Source organism: Exophiala mesophila (genome assembly GCF_000836275.1).
Source record: "Exophiala mesophila strain CBS 40295 unplaced genomic scaffold supercont1.4, whole genome shotgun sequence".
NCBI lineage: Eukaryota > Fungi > Ascomycota > Eurotiomycetes > Chaetothyriales > Herpotrichiellaceae > Exophiala > Exophiala mesophila.
This window is the reverse complement of record NW_015622507.1, coordinates 1,723,455-1,742,059: the sequence shown is the minus strand read 5'-3', so window position 1 is coordinate 1,742,059 and position 18,605 is coordinate 1,723,455. Positions and strand designations below refer to the sequence as shown.

Here is an 18,605-nt window from a genome sequence, read left to right as displayed (position 1 = left end):
CAAGTAACCAGACTGTCGGATTTGGTCTTTTCAGCCACAAGATTCACCCCATGCGTTGTGCATTCTTAAACTTGGCCGTAGGATTCAGTACGGCGGAGCATTGTCACGCACCCGACGTGGCTTGTGCATCCGCAGCCACAACTGCAGCCGCAACTGCAGCCGCAACAACTTCTTTTGATATTCATTCCACTGCTTTCATTCAGGACACTCAAATTCATGGCTTAACTTTCACTCAGCCCTCTTCACTGCTCTCTCTTACCCACCAACTTGTCACATCCTTCCACCCAGGCTACTGCACATCCAGTAGCGCGTCTTCCTTTGACGCCAGCCCACTGCCTGCCACAGTCGTCTCTGGAGTTTCTCCGTTCGTTCCTCCCTCATCTCGCAATGTCATAAGTCCAACATCGAGCCAACAAATCCATTCGTGCCACTTCCCACAACCCTCACCGCCAACAGGTCATCATGGCGACAAGCGCCTTGAAAAATGGCAACCATGCCTCCCTGCTGGGCATCACCCCATCCTCACGCTTCGCCGATATTCCTGCCGCGATCGATATTCCTGTTTCCGGTCTCGATGCTGAAGAGGCTGTCGAAGTTAATCTCAGCGACAACCTCGAAGACCCCACTGAGCTCTGTCAACTCCTTGAAAATGAAAAGGCCGCAAAGAATCTTTGGGTCACAATTGCTCTGGCATATGCAAAACAAGGCTTGATCGATCATGCCGTCGAGATTTTACACAAAGGACTCGGCTCCTTGGCGAAGAGTGGACCAAAAGACAGACTCAGCTTGTTGGCTTGCATCGCATGGCTAGATCTCCTGAAGAGCAGACAGGCACCGCGTGTTCTTTCAGACGCACAGCAACTGACCGACACTAAAACCAAGGACGCCTACCTGAGAGAAGCCACCCAGACCATCAACGAAGCCCTCCGACTTAATCCTGCCTTCCCCCCTTTGTACCTCACTCAAGGTGTCCTCTTCCTCCTGCGAGCATCCCTCCAATCCGCTACCAAGACAGGCGCAGATGCTGAACGAGCCGAGTCGTTGAAGCAGGCATTGAAGTGTTTTGACGATGCGCTCAGATCGTCCGATGGACGTAATCTCATGGCCACCATGGGTCGGGCGAGAACTCTGTACCTTCAAAAACAATACGCACAAGCTCTGCAGGCATACCAGCATGTCCTCTCGAAATTACCTGGTCTGACAGACCCTGATCCGCGAATCGGTATTGGTTGCTGTCTATGGCAACTCGGCTTCCGAGATCGGGCTCAAGCTGCGTGGGAACGCGCTCTCGTGCTCAATCCTGAGTCAAAAGTCGCGCATGCTCTACTGGCTGTATACTATCTGACAGAGAGCGCCAAGCACCCTACAGGCGACCCTCAGTTTAACAAGCTGTACAAGCTGGCTATTACAGACCACGCGAGAAAGGCCTACAACTCAGACAAAAACTTCCCCATCGCCTGCGCAACGTTCGCCACATATTTCCTCTCCACAGGTCGATACGATACCGTCGAGCCTCTTGCCCGCAAGGCGATCGAACAAACTGACATCAATGCTATCGCCAGCGATGGCTGGTATTTACTGGCTAGAAAGGAACATAGCAAGGGCGAGCTTGCCAAGGCAAACGACGGATACAGCAAAGCAGACCAGGCTCGGGGTGGCCTGGATCGAGGCTTCTTTCCCGCGAAGTTTGGTCTTATCCAGATCATGATCCAGAGCGGTGATATCCAAGGCGCCAAATTTCGCCTCGAATCTATAGGGCAGATCCATCGCTACGTCGAGGCGATGACACTCTTGGGCTGCATCTATGCAGAGGAAGCGTTCTCGACGTCAAACGCCCTGACTAAGGAGGAGAAAGCGACAGCCGCACGAAAAGCGATTCAATTCCTTGAAAATGTCCGCAAGAGCTGGAGCGACGAAAAGTCCCGGGCAAAGCCTGACGAGTCGGTCCTACTTTACCTTGCTCGACTCTACGAACAAGAGAAGCCTTTGGAAAGTCTCAAGTGTCTTCAAACCGTTGAAGTCATGCAGCTTGAGAAGATCCCCGACGATGAAAAGCCTGAGCCTGGTGAAGATGAAGAAGCAGATCTTGCCTTGATTCGCGAAAACCTGCCACCACAGTTGTTGAACAATATTGCTTGCTTTCTGTATGAAGGCGAGGCATACCCGGTTGCCAGAGAGACTTTCCAGATAGCTCTGAACGCCTGCGTCAAGCTGACCGAGAGGCAGGAAGCCGACAAGCAGGCCCTCGAGGAAGATAAAATCAGTGCAGAAGATGTCGACAACAGTGATACGGATGCACTCGTCACTACGATATCTTACAATCTCGCAAGGACGTATGAAGCTCTGGGCCTGGTCGCTGAAGCGCAGAAAGTGTATGAAGGCCTTCTCGCCCGACATCCTGATTACACGGATGCTTCTGCTCGACTGGCTTACATTGCGTTGGAGACCTCGCCGCGAGAGGAAGGCCCCCGCAAAGTCCACCAAGTCTATCAAAGTGATCACGCCAACACCGAAGTCAGAGCCTTAATGGGATGGTACCACCACAGTGCGAAGAAGAAGACTAACAATCTTGCTGAAGACACTGAAAATCGACACTACAAACACACCTTACAGAACTATGACAAACATGACCTGTATTCCCTCACTGGTATGGGTAACGTCCATCTCGCCATTGCTCGAGACATGCCTCGCAACAACGATGCTGAGAAGGAAAAGAGAAGCAAAATGTACTCCAAAGCATACGAGTTCTTTGACAAGGCGCTCCAACTAGATCCCAAAAATGCATACGCCGCGCAGGGAATTGCCATCGCTTTGTGCGACGACAAGAAGGCATATTCAGATGCTCTCCAAATTTTCACCAAGGTCAAGGATACCGTCCGAAGTGCCTCGGTGCATACCAATTTGGGCCATGTGTTCACCGAGCTTCGCCAGTATTCTCGGGGCATTGAACATTATGAACTGGCCCTCAAAGCCGAAGGACGTGGTGAAAATGCCCAACTACTTGCATGTCTCGCTAGGGCACATCTGCTCAAAGGCAAGGCTGATCGCTCAACATTTGCCTTGACAACTGCTCTAGACTACATGAAGCGAGCTTTGGCCACACAACCAGATTCGCCCCATTTGCAGTTCAACGTCGCCTTTATACAATTCCAGATTGCCCAACATGTCAACACCGCCAAAGAAACGGACCGTACTCTCGAGGACGTCGATTCTGCTATTGCTGGCCTAGAAGAAGCAATTGATACCTTTGAGCGGGTTGCCCAGCACAAGCAGCCACCATACCCTAAATCAGCGCTCGAACAGCGAGCTGCCATGGGTAAGAATACTATGAGAAATCAACTGGACAGAGCGAGAAGAAACCAAGCCACTTTCGAAACCGAAAATGCGACCAAACTTCGCGAAGCCAAAGAACGCCGACAAGAAGAGCTTCGAAAGCGTGAAGAAGCCGCACAGAAGCGAAGAGAAGAAGAGGAAGATAGAGCACGAAAGATTGCTGAAGAGCGGCAAAAGATTGTTGAAGAGACTGAACGACTGGCTGAAAAGATTCGTGCGGAAGCGGCCGCACGTGAGGCTGCTGAGTTCACTGACGATGAGGAGACCGGGGAGCGCGTCAAGCGCAAGCCCAAGAAAGGCGGTTCTAAACGCAAGAAGAGAGAGGACGACGACGGGTTCATTGAGGACGACGGTGATGGACGATCCGACCGAAGTGTCTCGAAAACTCCTCTATCCGGATCCGATAATGAAGCCCCTGCAGCATCAGCGGAACAACAACCCAAGAAGAAAAGAAGAAGGCTTGAGAGGAAGAACGCCCCCAAGAAAGAAGCAAGACGACCCAGGGAGAGCACCAAATATAAATCTTCGGCTGTCGTGGTTGATTCTGATTCTGATGACCTCCCCGATGAAGAGAGCGCAGTTGAAACTCCTCCAGCGGGACCAGACACACCCGCATCTGACGCAGGAGATACCCATATGGCAGACAAACGAGCAGGTGACGAAGATGAAGATGAGGACGAAGTCAGACCCAGACAGCCGGCGCGACAACGTAAGCAACTCAGACTCATCGCGGATGAAGATGATGACGAGGATGAAGAGGACGAAGGTGGCAAAGGTTCTGAAGCAAACACTGGTACAAACGGACATTCTGTGGAGCGGTCGAAAACCAGAATCATTGATGATGAGGATGACGAGTAAATAGGATGGATCAGCTCTCAGTTGGAGGGTTTTAGCGTCTAGTCGTCGACGAGAGAACCTCCTTCAACCATCAGCCAGGGGTTTGGAACCAACCATGTATTTCTATGCCATTCAGATGTCTGATTTGCTGCAATCCCAAGGAAAAGTGCTTATATTGTGCGCCGCGTCAAGATGTATCTCAGCAATAGCTGTCTTAACTAGACGAAATCCTCTGGAAGATTGTAGTAGTAGTGCAATAACAATGGCTCTCGAATTGCAAACAGAATCCCAAAAACGGGCGGAGCGGAATTACTCAAGCCAAGGCTGCAGCCTCGTTCACATGATTCAAACTTTTAGAATCTCGTCTTGAAAGAAGTTGGCCTTCTCACTTCCATCCCTGCCTCTGCCTACGCATCCACAAACATGTTCTAATATGAGCCATTGCAAAGGCCTCGCAGTCAAATGGTGAACGCCTCGAGATGTCGCAGCAACCGTCTCAAGCGCTGGTCAAGCGCCCATCCAGCGATGTGTCACTCATGCCTCCCCCGCCACTGAAACGGATCAAACGTCCCACTACTGTCCTAGACGAAGATGAATACACGGCCGCATTGTCCGAGATTATAGCCAGAGACTACTTTCCAGGACTCCTCGAGAGCCAGGCTCAACATGAGTATCTCGCTGCATTAGAATCGGACAACGAAGCATGGATTGCAGAAGCGGCCAAGAAGTTGAGAGAGGCTGCGATGCCCGCATCATCCAAAAGGCGGACTGCAAGAAACACAAGATTCGACACTACACCATCAGCAACGCCGATGAGAAACACGCCGTCGAATGCTGCAGAGACGCCATTGGGATATAATGGTAGTGACACGCCCATGACAACTACCAGCGAAGCATCAGCATTCGATGTCAACCACCAACCCAACAAGTCCGTCGATACCTCAACACTTACACTGGGCAACTTTCAAGCCAAATATACCTCTGAAGACAATGAATCCTTCAACGCAGTTCTAGACAAACAGAATCAAAAACGGCGAGAAAAACATGTCCATCTATGGACACAAGACCAACGTATCCCGTCCGCGCGACAGATAGCGCATCGAGCACGAGAAGCACGACTCTTAACCGAACAAGAAGAGGCCAAAGCATCAGGAAAATCATTGATTCCCATAACTTCAGGCGCGACTGATTCACGACCAGCAAAGCCAGATTCCTGGACCATCAAACGACCCGACAACCCATTCATGTTCCACGCCGAATCTGTCGACGAAACCGGCCTTCCAACCATCATGGAGTCGAAAGAACAAAAATCCAAAGCCGCCCCGAGACAGGTCGTTCACGCAAATACCAGATTCCCTTCTGCCGCCATGTATCGCGATGATCCCGGTCCGATACCCCCATCTCCATCCCCTTCATTAAACACGGACATCATCGCCCGACGAGACGCAGAGAGAAGAGGACAACGAGGTCTTCGCGGCGGCGGCGACGACTCTTCCACCATGGTGGGCCCCACTGATTCAGACGCTAGCTACTACACCGGCAGCGAAACACCACGCGTCAACGGCTACGCCTTCGTCGACGAAGACGAACCAGACGCCAACCCACCCCAAAAACCCGACAATACTCCCAGCTACCGCGACCTACTAGCGGGCCAAACCGCCGACGCTACACCTAATCCATTTCGAATCAACGAAATACGTAAACGCGAAGATCTACATCTCCGTATGGTCGAGAAACAGGCCCGTGGAAAGCGAGAGAAGGAAAAGGATAGGACTACTATACAGGCCACGCCAACACCAGGCAGTTGGACGAGCACACCAGGTAGTTCATTCATGTCTTTGTCAAGAAAAAGCACTTCTGGTGGTGGTGGTAATATGACGCCTGCAGCGAGACGGTTAATGGAGAAATTGGGCGGAAGAACACCTGTGAATTCTTCGTCTACTGCGACGACCAAGAGTGGTGAGAGAAGTCTAGCGGGGAAAGATATGTGGACGCCAGGGAGGACACCGAGGAGGGATAAGACGAAGAAAGGCAAAGGGATTGCGTCGGGGGTTCTATAATGAGATATGGTTAGATGAAATCAGACGAGAGTTCGTTAAGGTTTATTTGATATCAAATGTATCTAATTAGAGGAGGATGTCGGTGACGGCCTTAGCCCAGCACTTAAAACTGTCAAACCCCGTCGACGCCAAATGCATCAAGATTTAAGATAAGATAGTTGAAAGACATCTGAAGTACTCGTAATTTCAGCCCCTTTCCTAACAATTCGCCTATATATACGTCTTGGTTGGGAATAATAGTCTATACCTCTATACCAGTACCGTGATGACCAACATTGAGTATCAGGTTCAACACTTTTCCTGATGATGACACCTTCTAGGTCTGTACATAATCCATCCCCTGTACATCGGTAATTGGGTAATCCATGATCAACAGCCCACGTTCCATAAACCATCTCCTTCAACCTTTCAAACCAGCAGATCACCATTCCCCCCCAAAAGACTCCACATTTTTCATTCAATTGCAGACTCCTCCGTCTCCCTGTGCAAAAAGTAATATCACAACAACCGATAGACGCTCAAATTACAAACAAACAAATATGTTGAGGAAAATCAACCCGTTTGATCAGACGAGGTTCAAAATACCCACGAGCGAGGCAAGTAACACAAGATTCAAACAACCAAGCTGTCCGAGGATTACTTGCCGTGACGCTCCACTCAAATAGTACGCGGCTCCCAGATAGCTACAAGTAATCTCGCCAGAATCGTTACTTCTGGTGCCGTAGCTGTCCTCGAATCCTGCACCGCGACTAGGACATCCGAATCCCAAAGTGGCGGGACAACTCTGTACGAGGTCATAACAGAGATCTTCGCAGGGTAGAACTTCCTTGTATGGACCGGGTTTGATGACGTCGTCGATGATGGGGTTTCGTGAAGAATTGGTAGCGACGGATGTGAGTAGAGATTGATCGACTCGGAATTGTGTAGAGTCTGCTATTGAGCTTCCATTGACGAATGGCTGGCCCAATGCGCGTGGCATCAGCCATGTGTCGGTGTTGCTGTAGTCGGCACATCGAGGGATTGTCACGGCGCATAGCCAGGTCTTGTATGCTCGGGCGCAGTCGTCGCAATTTCGGGCTAGAGAGTATTGAGATGATGATGTTGTGTTGCATGGGATTTGTTGTAGCGAGTAGTTGAAGTATTGATACATTTGTGCTGCGTATGAGTCGTACAGGGCGGCCAATTCTGGTGCCCCCGTCGTGGGAGAAAATGTGTCGGGGTTTGTGGGCACTGCGTAGGCCACTTCGGAGCAGAATGATAGGTTGTACATGAGTGCGCAGTTGTCTTCGGTCTTGGTTTCAAATGCTATGCTTTGCCAAACGGTTCCGCCACCTCCAATAACCCCAAGGCCTGATGAAGTGCTGTTGCCTTCCATGGCCAAGACACCCCAGTACTGGGACGTAGCATTGAGGCCGTTGATGTAAAATTGTTCCTTGGGTTTTCCACCAAGTCCACGGTTGGTCATTTCGGCGATGTTTTGGTTGTTGGCACCGTCAATGTTGGCGGAAACGCGGACATTGTTTTTCAGACCACAAAACGATTTTCTCAAAGCAGACAATGGTCGGTCCTGTTGAGAGAAAGCAAACACGCCGTATGGCGGCGGCGATAGCTCCATCCATTCCTTGTATATCGTATCGTTGGGAAGTGCCTGGGTGGTGTCATTAGTGATTAATAAGGCAGCGTGGTTGTCTCCATCGACAAAGAACAGGTTGGTTGCATTGGATGACCAGTGAAATGGGGCATCATTTGAAGCTGCAATCTCGTAGTTCCATATTCCTGAAAAGCCGGTCGTATTTGGAGCGGTAACCCCAACATGAATGTCACCGTCCAGATCATCAGAGTCCAGCTCGAAATACCCAAATCCCCCGTCTATCTGGATGGTGCGTTGGTCCGGATCATTCACACCAGGGCCGGGCTTCTCGTTTGAATCTGACAATGAAACATACATCTGTAGTTGAGGAGGGATGGCATCATCAGAAACCGAGTCAGAGATGTTGGATTGAGGCTGCAAGCAGGTATTGAGAGTGACATATACCCTGGTCGTGGACTGTCTTCTTTTCAATTCTGGGTTTAGGTCCTCGACCGCACGCGAGACCAAAGTATCATTAGGTAACCCTGATCCTGGGGTCCCATGCGGCCCTTCAACCTCCTCCTTGGTGAAAACCCAATTTTGTGTCTCTCCAATGTCGATGTTCTTGTTCTGTGGGGCGTTGTTACTGAGCGAGGAAACTCCTTCCGCAGCCCGACGTTGTATTCTCACAGACGCATCCTCTCCATCTGGGTCTTCTAGATCTTCCTCCTGGTCAAAGATGACATGGCGATGTAGATTGTCGGGGTCGGAACCGAAATCAGACTCTAGCGCATAGGCAAAGTGAGGCTTGGTGAGGGTGATGTAGAGAATCAAGAATATAAAGGTGGCGACGAGACTGGCGACTAGACGGGATTGAACGATTGACAGTTTTGGAAAGGGCATTTCGAAGTCCAGCTTCGAAGGCAGACGAACGAAAAGGGAATGGCTTGGTGCTATGGATTTAACATCGTGTTCATGTGGCTACTCAGGCGACTTCTGGGACATTTGCTGGTGTGATAAGGTGAAGAGTGGAAGACAAAGTGGAAGCGAGATACTTCGTGTCGCAGTCAGCATCCTTCAATGGAAGAGGTGACGTTGACTTATGGTCACGTGGAACACGTGACATTATTTTCTCCATCAACTTTGAACGACATGTCACCGAACTCCACCTTGCCTTTTCCAGACCCCAGAACTTAGAAGTATCTGGATTCCCTCCTCGGTCTTTTTATCTAGGACTGGGAGACGGCATTTCTTGTCGCCGTGAATGCAATATCATGGAGTCAACGCAGACCTGTGAGCACAAGCCAGTGACTGGTTGTGTTCTGACCGCTTTGCCTGGGTGTTGCTCCTGCCTGGATAAGCGCGATGTTGCTCCTTCCTATCCTATTTACGTTGATGGGGAAGGTATGAAGATGAGAGGCAAGCGCTGGTCTCGTTACTGCTGGAAATGCAGAGGTAGGGTTTCTCTCAACCATTGTCACTCAATTCTTGATCATTTCATTCAACACGTGGCATATATATCCCATCACTCACTGATCTGACTTATTCTTATGTTGCATCAGATTATTGGAATCTCTTTTCTCCTTCATCTCGTTCGCTTGAAACTGGTCTGAATTCTGTGACCTTGCGAGACCCGATGGATCGACAGTACCGCGATATGTCATATTTCCACCCACAGGAACAGTCCTGGTCGTTCGGGTCAATCGATGGCACGCCAGGAGAGCGACGTCGTCGACGTCGACAGTACCGCCAGGCGCAGGGCCAAGGCTCTGGTAATTCCTTGCCAACTTCTACGCTCCCTCAAGACACCGGTTCTCAATCAAGGCCGCAAGGACAAACACTCCAACCCCAACCCCGCTATCAGAATCCCTTTGGAACTCGAGAAGAGATAGATTCGGAAGATTACCAAAGTCCACTTGCAACGATGTTTGGTCGAGCATGGATGCGCTATAGAGATGCGGAGGCGAGTCGATTGAATCCTTCTATCAGCCAACAGCCTTCAAATCCCCAGACTTTCGATCCGACTGCAGCCCCGAGGAGTATCACACAAATTGCCCGAGATCGTGGATATGATATTAGTGTTGTTCAAGACGATATGGGGAGATTGCAGCTGATGTCGGCGTTCACTGGAACACCTCCATTAGGAACGCAGACACACGGCTTTAATTTTGCGAACTTTCCTTCGGGCCACAACAACGCTCCGGGAACCCACCTGTCCAACCCTTTCACTCCAAGTACTCGTTCAAACATGCAGTCAGTGGAGGACCAAGCTTCAGAGTCTCCAGAGGAGGCCGTGGTCAACCCGATTGACGCGCAGACCCGACCTCCACCCCTTACCAGTGACCAGATGACGATTAACATCGCGTGTCGAATATGCACTGAACAAAAGGTTGACACACTATTTGAGCCTTGCATGCATGTTGTGGTATGTCGCTTTTGCTCGATACTTCTCCAAAATACGGCTCGAAGCCGTCGAAGAGAAGAACATTCACATCCAGGATATCGATGGAACTGTCCACTATGCCGGCGTCGCATTGACAGAGCACGCAGGGTGTATTTGGGCTGAGATTTACAGGAAGGTGATCCCGAGGGAAAGCTAAGACTGAATCGTCCAAGGTATGATGTCTCGACGATGTTGAATTGATGGGGGCAGGTGATATCTAAACCGGTTCTTGAAAGGAAGATTTGAAACCCCGGCTCCAGTTCTGGCTTCTCCTGAAGCTCTTGAAATCAGAGAGCTTTCCTCGTGGATATTCAAGTCAAAAAAGTGGGATCAGGACGAAACTGCAGCTCTTGTTGGGGTTTACTTTCGTTCATCTTGATAAAGCTCCAAGTATTTGAATAGATAGAGCAGATTTACTGTTATTCTGTTTCTCGGCATCAAATGAATGTCTCGCTGATAGAGAAAGTGTTATTGTGCACTTGCGATGCCCAGATGCACCTAACGAGTATGCTCTACAGAGAAAGTTACATCGGCCGTGATTTCGTCGATGGACATGCCCACGGGTACAGCTTGAAGGAGAATGCGACTAGCAGCCTTGCAGAGTGGGACGGCACTGCAGAGGATGATGACTGTGATGACCAGTGAAATGGCGGGGTCAAAGTAGTCCTTCCATCGATGAGCACACCATCAAAGAGATATCCTCGTTCCGCGAACCACCAGTACAAATTACATCATGTGAATGTAAGATCGGCCCCCACGAGGCAGAGCTACATATGTAGGGTCGTACGCCACAACGAATAAAAAGGAATTGCGAATACCGGTTTGGGAGCACTGCTTATGCGATGACAACAACAATGACGCCTTGATGTGCAGAGCCGAGTATCCATCGGCCTTCCGCCTACCCCGCGATGCCAGCCTCATGGGGGACTAATCAGTAATAGAAAACTACTGCCTGGAAATCTGGTAAGCGTTTACGATCTTGTAACCACACAGATCTTGAGATTCTGACAAGTGTGGCAGCTTGTGGACAGGGCAACAAGGCGACACTGTGATGCAAGCGAGACAGCATATGGTTGGCCCCGCTAGAATGGCGTATACGGGGTTGAGACTTGATGGAAGAAACCGATGAACTTTCGATCGAAACTCGAGTAGTTATGACCTACATGCATATGTACGAGGTACCTTACCTACAGTAGTACGACGTGGGTATGTGCATGGGTTGATGGCATGATGTATGTACCCGCCGAGACAAAATCTATTGGCGAGACACGAGTTCTCGATCAGGCTGTAAGGCTTGATGGGGCAAATTGAACCAGTGTGATGACCCGCGACCCGCCTTGTTCTTACACCATGACATAAAAGTCTCGGATTCGTGTTTTTCCAGACACTGTGGAAAACGCCACCGACAGTGATCACCTGTGCAGAGCCGATGCCTTCACTTGAATTAACCGCTGGTTCTCGAATCAACCTCAGCTTTACTCCCCCTCCAGCCCTCGTTCTCTAGCTTGGCGCTCTTTTCTCCCTATGATAAAACCCAACCAAGGCCAAGCTGAACTCAGCATACGAGTCGATCAAGATCATTTGAGTGATAGATGAATGCAAGGCAACCGGTTACGAAGCTTGTGGCTTACAAGAAGGGGGATCATTGTACGTAAATATGATATAGAAATGACAATCACATAGGCTATCACGAAGGCTAGGGCGGGCTGCTGTAGAAACCAATCACATACTGTTGTTCAATGAAGTACATAACGGCCCGAGAGATCGGCTAGTCGATAGACATAGCGGCTAGGTGAACCGGCAGTTGAGATTTCTTGCATACAGATTAAGGAGGCAGTAGTCAGGCGTTGTGGTTCAAATAAGGTGTTAATATGAGCGGAGCGGGCGGGGGGGAGGGGGGGCGGGGAAAGTATTCTGTGTACATACAAATGGGCACACTACTCCGTATGTCTGTCTACAGTATTAGCATCCTTCCGAGTCTTTCAGGAATATGGCAGGGGGCACTGAAAGGACGCTAATTAAGGTGATATGGATTTTGGGCTTTTGGCCCGAGAAAGGCTTCAGACCATGCGGGGAGAAATGGAAGATGACGCCTGGCTGCGTTCCTGATTAGTGTCATGTGCATGCTCCGTACGGAGTACGGAGTAGATACTGACCTGTTTGAAGACAGGGCGTTAGAGCAAGAGTGATACGAGAGATGAGAAGGGGAGCTCTCATTTGCTGGGATACGGTCATAAAACAGGCTAGACTGAAGGTGGGAAAGACTCGGGTGTACGCCGCACCTTTGCATATTTCGGTAACCCTGGAAAAAAAGGCATCCATATCTAAATCTAGTGCGCTCCACGTAACTCTTGCATGAATGTTGCACTGGCTTGAATGTATTTTCAGGGGTCCATGTGATAACAACCGAACCTGGTCGGATAGGTATTGTGGCGTCACTATTGCCTGATCTTTCAAAAAGAAAAAGGTGATGAGCAGAGTAAATTTTAATAAACAATTCTGCGGCTGGATTTTGAAGGAATGGTCTGAGTTGGCTGCCCGGCTGCCTCTATTTGATTGTCCACGAGACCTCCAAACAGGGCAGAAGGAATGTTGGGATGTCTTGGTAATCTGTGCTGCCACAGGCCCCAGGCATTATGCGTGATTGATGGGAGAACCTATTATCCCACGTGTAGTGATCCTTCGCAGAACCGGTGAGAGAGGCTGGGATATTGGCCGTTCCTGGAAAAAGAATTCGCCTTTCATAGGCGACGAACTGCTACAATCTCCAACGTGCACAACGAGGAACAGCCAGCATGACACATATGGAGTCTGGGGGGAATGTCGAGACGCCTCGTTGCCTGACGGCGTACGTCAAATCTTGATGCGGATTGGCGGTTGGAGTTGAATTGCAGGAAACTTGACCAATCAGTGAGCACCTGGCATGCTGTGGAGAGCAAGAGGCACAGATACTTGATATGGGTCACGTGCAACGGCAACTGCAACGGCAACGGCAACTGCAACGACAATGACAACGACGGCCTTGTAATCTACCAATTTTTAGTCTCCCTAACATACTGCAACACATCAATAGTGTTACCTGTTGTAGTGCTGGCAGTGCACACATCTACAGCCAGGAGGGACAGAAGTGGTGGAAACCTCGCCCCCAGTAACCCAGATGAGGCGCCATTCACAGCACTAGGCAAGACGGAAACATTCTTGCAAGCCAAAGTTCAGACATATCAGGCTGTACCATTGACGAGAACCTTGTGCAAACAACAATCTTATCTTGGGCACACTGCCATGTCAAGTGCCTGCCTCGGCTAGTGAAAAGGAAGTCGACATGCAATGATTGACACCATGGAGGTTGCGATATTTCGTCGACAGGTCAGCGTCACGAGTGCAGTCAAGTATAACCATCTCGCTTGCACCACATTGCGCAGTATATGCAGTGCGTCTTGGCCTCAACTCTAATCCGAGTACCCGGATGGTTCCACGACTGACGAGTTCGTGGTGGGCTTTGCCGTTGTGTATCACCCTCGTGACTTCACTTTGGCAGTTACAAACGATGTGGCATCGGGCCATTTCTCATGCTTTGTGATCGGTACCACTCACAAGGCTGTCTTGACGGCTGTGAGATGCCAAAGCCTCCCAAGTAATTACCGTCCAAGTCTCAGTCGGACAGAATGGAAGAGGCAGTGACCGAGCTTGCTTTTGGATCGGGTCAGCGGAGATTCTCCGTGGTGAGCGCTCACGGATCCAAGGACGTCAGGCCATAGGTGTGACGAGCATTTGGCCTCTCCTGATGAGTCCGACTTGGGCATGATAGAGTCTGGTTCACTAGCATTTGTCGCTCAAACGATCTCGTGCTCGCGGTCCGTTATCTGAGGCGTTGGTCAGTGCCGGGTCAGTGCCGGGTCAGTGCCGGTTGTGAGGCAGCCTTCTTGTGGTCCTGAATGTTGTCTCACATCCGAAAATGTCAAGGCAGTCAATGTATCCTGACAATCCGTTGGATCATATCGTATGAAGGGGTAAAGGGGCCAGGGACGGGTTTGTATCATGTTGGCCAGCCAATTCGTCAGGATCTTCACCTCAGTGGTTGATTCAACAAGATTTGCAAGAATTTAACCCATCTGTTTGACATGATTTGACAATGGAGGAAGAATGGCCCAAAAGTGCAGGCTACCAATTAATTACCTTAGCTTTGTGAGTGAGGAAACTTTTGGATCCCAAGGGTTTCTGGAGGTCAATAAGGGGGTTTTCCTGCAGAGTTGGGTACCTGTGTTGCACATGAATAGATTTCTGCCATTCATCTTTGGACGAGTGGGCTGGTGGACATTAGGTGTTTTTGAACCTAGGCGCAAATGTTATGTCGAGGAAGAGCTCTGGGGTATCTAACCGTTGAGTGAAAAGAAGAGTCGTCTGGAGGAAGAGGAGATTGCAGAAGTCCCGACATGGCATGCGGCTGAGAATTGAGATTGGGCGGGGGGGGTGGTCCGCGGACCATGGGTGGGACCAGGCAAGCTCAGATCCTTGCATTTCTCAATCGGGCAAAGCTTGCCTGGCCCGAGGAGGGCTACAAGGCAATCAATTGTATGAAGCAGCATCAGGGTGTATACCTGGGCATCATTGAATATATATCTGTCACAGTGGTTGATCAATTGTTCGTTCTTCGTGTGTGCGTGTGTCTTGTCCCGTCCTTACGGCCATTGCGTTTTCTAGAAACATCCAGTTTGCAAAGATACTGGTAATTTGGTATTTTGTGAAATCCCTTGGTTATCTCGTCTGTCCACTCTGATAAGTGTACAGCGAAGAGACAAGAGGCAACAGACAAGCGAAAAGTACCATTTGAACAAACACCGCTCGACGTGTTCACGCCACAATTCCATTGGTCTCGGAAGCTTAGGAAAGAGCGAACTGACCTCTAGGCCCTGCCTGCCATAGCCGAGAGTAACCAAGGACGAGAAACGATTGCCACCTGCCACTTTGGTTTTTGGCCGTTAGGAGGTAGGACCCAATTCCCAACTTCTCCATTACACCTTTCCCCCCCCCGACGCCACTTCTTACGCAGTCGCCTGACTTCCCCTTCGCCCCTTCCCCCCTCACCCCCTCCCCCCATTCAGAATACAAGCTGCCTGGTGCGCCTGGTGCGCCCGGTGCGTCCGAGGGGCCCCTCGGGCCCCTCGGGCCTAGCCTGGGACACCGACCACCGACCATCTCAATATCCCGCATCTCTCGTCATCCAACCTACACACAAGACTCTCTTCCAGCTGACCATTTGTCCCTTAGTTGTGCAGATGCATCGCAACCACAGCATGAATCCGCATCAGCCCTCTCAGCCACAAGCTCTACGTCGTTCTCCAGGCTCCTCGGACCGGCATCACCGGCGACTGCCTTCAGGTTCCGCCAAGCCAGAGCCTGATTTCAAAGACATCAGACAGAGACCAAAGCCCGACCTCAACCCCAATCCACAAGTCATTCATTACCCATCATCATCATTATCGAGGTATGTCCTCGCATTCCCACATCTGTCTCTGCGATGCAATCTCCTACCGCCCTTCGCTTGGCCTCAGTCTCACTGAATCCTAGGCCCATTGCCATCGACAACGTGCGTCAGCAACATTCCAATTCACCGCAACAACAAAAACTGAGTCGTGCGCCTCATCCACGTGACCACTCGTTTACCCAACATAAACCCAACAACAACAACTCCAGGCGAGAACCCGAGTCTGCACTCAAAGCCCTGTCACTGGAAGATGACAGTAAGAAATGCCAGCCTCAGCTCTCCGAACCTCCGCGTTACACTGTCAAACGCGTTCACCATGACGGAGATCAATCCTACCCCCACAAACACTGTCGCTCTTCCGCATCTCCCTTTTCATCTCCCAACAACCAAAACCCTTCAGGCTCATTCAGGACGCACTCTCCGCCGCATGCGATAACCTCCTCACACCGGACCGCCCCGTCATCCCCACAAATGCCATTCCCTCAGTCGACCCGTTCAACCCAGCCAACCTCGGTGCAGACCTCCCAGCAAGTCAGCTGGGCCGCACTCCGAGAGTTCGAGAGGGCCCACCCCCCCAGCACCCTGACACCGAATGTTGTCTATGACCCCACACCTGAACAGGACACTGGTATCCTCCCTCAGCCAGAAACCCGTCCCATTACCCAGGCCCAGCTAGTTAATGAGGTCAAGGGGATCTACGCCGGGTTAGTGATGGTAGAGAAGAAGTGCGTAGAAATTTGCCTTCAACAATCTCAGACCGACACCAAACTCTCCAACCAACAATGGCAGGCCCTCATAGCACTTCATCGCACTCTCCTGCACGAACACCATGATTTCTTCCTCGCCAGCCAGCATCCCACCGCCTCGGTCGCGCTTCGCCGCTTACCAACCAAGTACGCCATGCCAGCACGCATGTGGCGCCATGGTATTCACTCCTTTCTCGAGCTTCTCCGACACCGCCTCCCCGACTCCATTGAACACATGATGAGTTTTGTCTATCTCGCGTATCAGATGATGGGATTACTCATGGAGTCTGTCCCGGTCTTCTACGAGACCTGGATCGAGTGTCTGGGTGATCTCGCTCGTTATCGCATGGCAATCGAGGAGGCCGACATGCGCGACCGTGAAATCTGGTCCAACGTGGCGAGAATGTGGTATAACCGTGCTGCAGACCGTTCTCCAAACACTGGACGCATTCAACATCATCTCGCCGTCCTCGCCCGCCCTCATGTCATTCGCCAGCTCTTTTATTACTCAAAGTCCCTAATTAGCGTCACTCCTTTTGTCAACGCTCGCGATTCGATTATGCTGCTCTTCACTCAGTTCCTTGAGCCTGATACCGCAAGTCTAAAGTACACGAGGATTGAGACTTCTCTCGTCTCTGCCGCTGCTCTCGTCTTTACCCGCGGATCCATTCACCAATACATCGTCCACATGTTGGATTTCACCCAGGAGCTCGAAGTTCAGATCACAAATTCAGGATCCAATTTCAAAGTTCTTGGCCCTGAGATCGCCAGCTCATTGGCCGCCATGATCTTTGATATCGGCAATGATGACAATTATTTGTTCAATGCGATTCGCGCTCACCAAAATAAGCTTCGACCCAACGTCAACGACAAGGCTCAGGTCACGAATGTTGAAAATGCCCCGGTTGAGGATCCCAAGCTCAAGGAAACCATCCATCGTGAATACTGGCACCAACTTGGAACATCCCAGGATCAGGATCCATCTGTGACGCATGCCCAGCCCCATGGAGGAGATAGGCCAGACGCCAAATTTGAATCCTCAGATGAGGTCACCTCATACGTGCTGCCAGTCTGGTGCTCATGCATTTCCACCGTCGCCAACAAAGTGGGGGACCGTAACGTCCTTCCATTTATCCACATTACTCTGGCTTTTATCTGGAGCTTGTCCTATGTACCAGGCGCCTTGGTTCATGTTGAACAATACATTCCATGGGATAGCATCATCTTGTGTTTGAATACCTTGAGCAGATCAGGCGTCTCTGACCTCAGAGTCGAATCCGAGGAATTCCCCCAACAGCAGAGCGGTACAGGACTCCAACTTCCCGAGGATTTCGTCATTCGAGGTCTCGCCTGGGCTCCTTATTACTTTCCCGAGGATTTCTTTAAGCTTTCCACCGTGGACGAAGACGAGCGGACCCTGGAACTGCCGAGCCATTCAGCCCCGAGAGTTGAAAGGTGCCTGTGGCTCGGCCACAAAATATCTACGGTAGGTCTTGGCGATGTCGTATAGAGCAATGTCAAACAACTAAACAATACAGGTGAATCGCTATATCGACTACAACGCTCGAACCAAGGAATTTTCGCTGGCGGAATTTGGCGCCTCTTTGACCAAAACTGGTGCTACTAATCCGCTGCGCCTGCAACTGAAGAGCTAACATCGGGGCGTTTGACAGGGGCGGCGTTATTGATGGATTACCTCTATCAACAGCACCGCCCCTGGCAAACGCACCGTAGTAGACTTGAACAACCAGCAGCGCGACACAAAAACAACAATATCAATCAACATGGATACTCATATACACGGGTTCCTGGCGTGTTAAACTGGATGAGTCTCATCGGCAGGCGTTTCGTATCTCTTTTTGTCTATGGTGTTCACCTGAGGGCAGGTGTTTTCCTCACGGAAATCGGTTCTGGCCAGAACCAATAGACTTTTATAATTGCTTTGATGAAGCTGTCAATCAGAATCTATGTGATTTTGACTCGAGACCGTTTGCGAAATGTTCGTTCGCTCGTCATGCGCACTTTACACCCGGAGCTCTGCTTTTGAATGTGAACCTGACCGGTAGTTTCGCTGCTCTGTCTGTTCGTTTGTATATCAATAGCTTCGCCTCGCATCCGTATTTGGACGTTT

General features: G+C 50.5%; 5 protein-coding genes across 6 annotated transcripts; 4 read left to right on the top strand and 1 right to left on the bottom strand.

Annotated features, from left to right (window-relative positions):
• Positions 1–201: 201 nt before the first annotated feature.
• On the top strand, positions 202–4,356 carry PV10_05811 (uncharacterized protein). The gene has a single exon (XM_016370532.1). The coding sequence runs from the start codon at positions 463–465 to the stop codon at positions 4,189–4,191; it is 3,729 nt and encodes a 1,242-aa protein (XP_016222825.1). The 5' UTR covers positions 202–462; the 3' UTR covers positions 4,192–4,356.
• Positions 4,357–4,570: 214 nt separating this feature from the next.
• PV10_05810 (uncharacterized protein) lies at positions 4,571–6,283 on the top strand. Its single transcript, XM_016370531.1, has one exon. The coding sequence runs from the start codon at positions 4,650–4,652 to the stop codon at positions 6,228–6,230; it is 1,581 nt and encodes a 526-aa protein (XP_016222824.1). The 5' UTR covers positions 4,571–4,649; the 3' UTR covers positions 6,231–6,283.
• An 83-nt stretch (positions 6,284–6,366) lies between these two features.
• Positions 6,367–8,832, bottom strand: PV10_05809 (uncharacterized protein). The gene has a single exon (XM_016370530.1). It carries the CDS (start codon positions 8,701–8,703, stop codon positions 6,796–6,798), a length of 1,908 nt encoding a protein of 635 aa, XP_016222823.1. The 5' UTR covers positions 8,704–8,832; the 3' UTR covers positions 6,367–6,795.
• A 625-nt stretch (positions 8,833–9,457) lies between these two features.
• On the top strand, positions 9,458–11,295 carry PV10_05808 (uncharacterized protein; the record flags this gene model as incomplete). Its single annotated transcript, XM_016370529.1, has 2 exons — positions 9,458–10,225; positions 11,185–11,295. 2 exons carry the CDS (start codon positions 9,458–9,460, stop codon positions 11,293–11,295), a joined length of 879 nt encoding a protein of 292 aa, XP_016222822.1.
• Positions 11,296–15,406: 4,111 nt separating this feature from the next.
• Positions 15,407–18,493, top strand: PV10_05807. Of its 2 annotated transcripts, XM_016370527.1 has the most exons (3): positions 15,407–15,728; positions 15,812–17,960; positions 18,013–18,493. In XM_016370527.1, exons 1-3 carry the CDS (start codon positions 15,520–15,522, stop codon positions 18,127–18,129), a joined length of 2,475 nt encoding a protein of 824 aa, XP_016222820.1. In that variant the 5' UTR covers positions 15,407–15,519; the 3' UTR covers positions 18,130–18,493. The 2 variants fall into 2 exon arrangements, with proteins under 2 accessions (XP_016222820.1, XP_016222821.1); XM_016370528.1 differs by having other exon boundaries at positions 15,407–17,960.
• Positions 18,494–18,605: the final 112 nt, after the last annotated feature.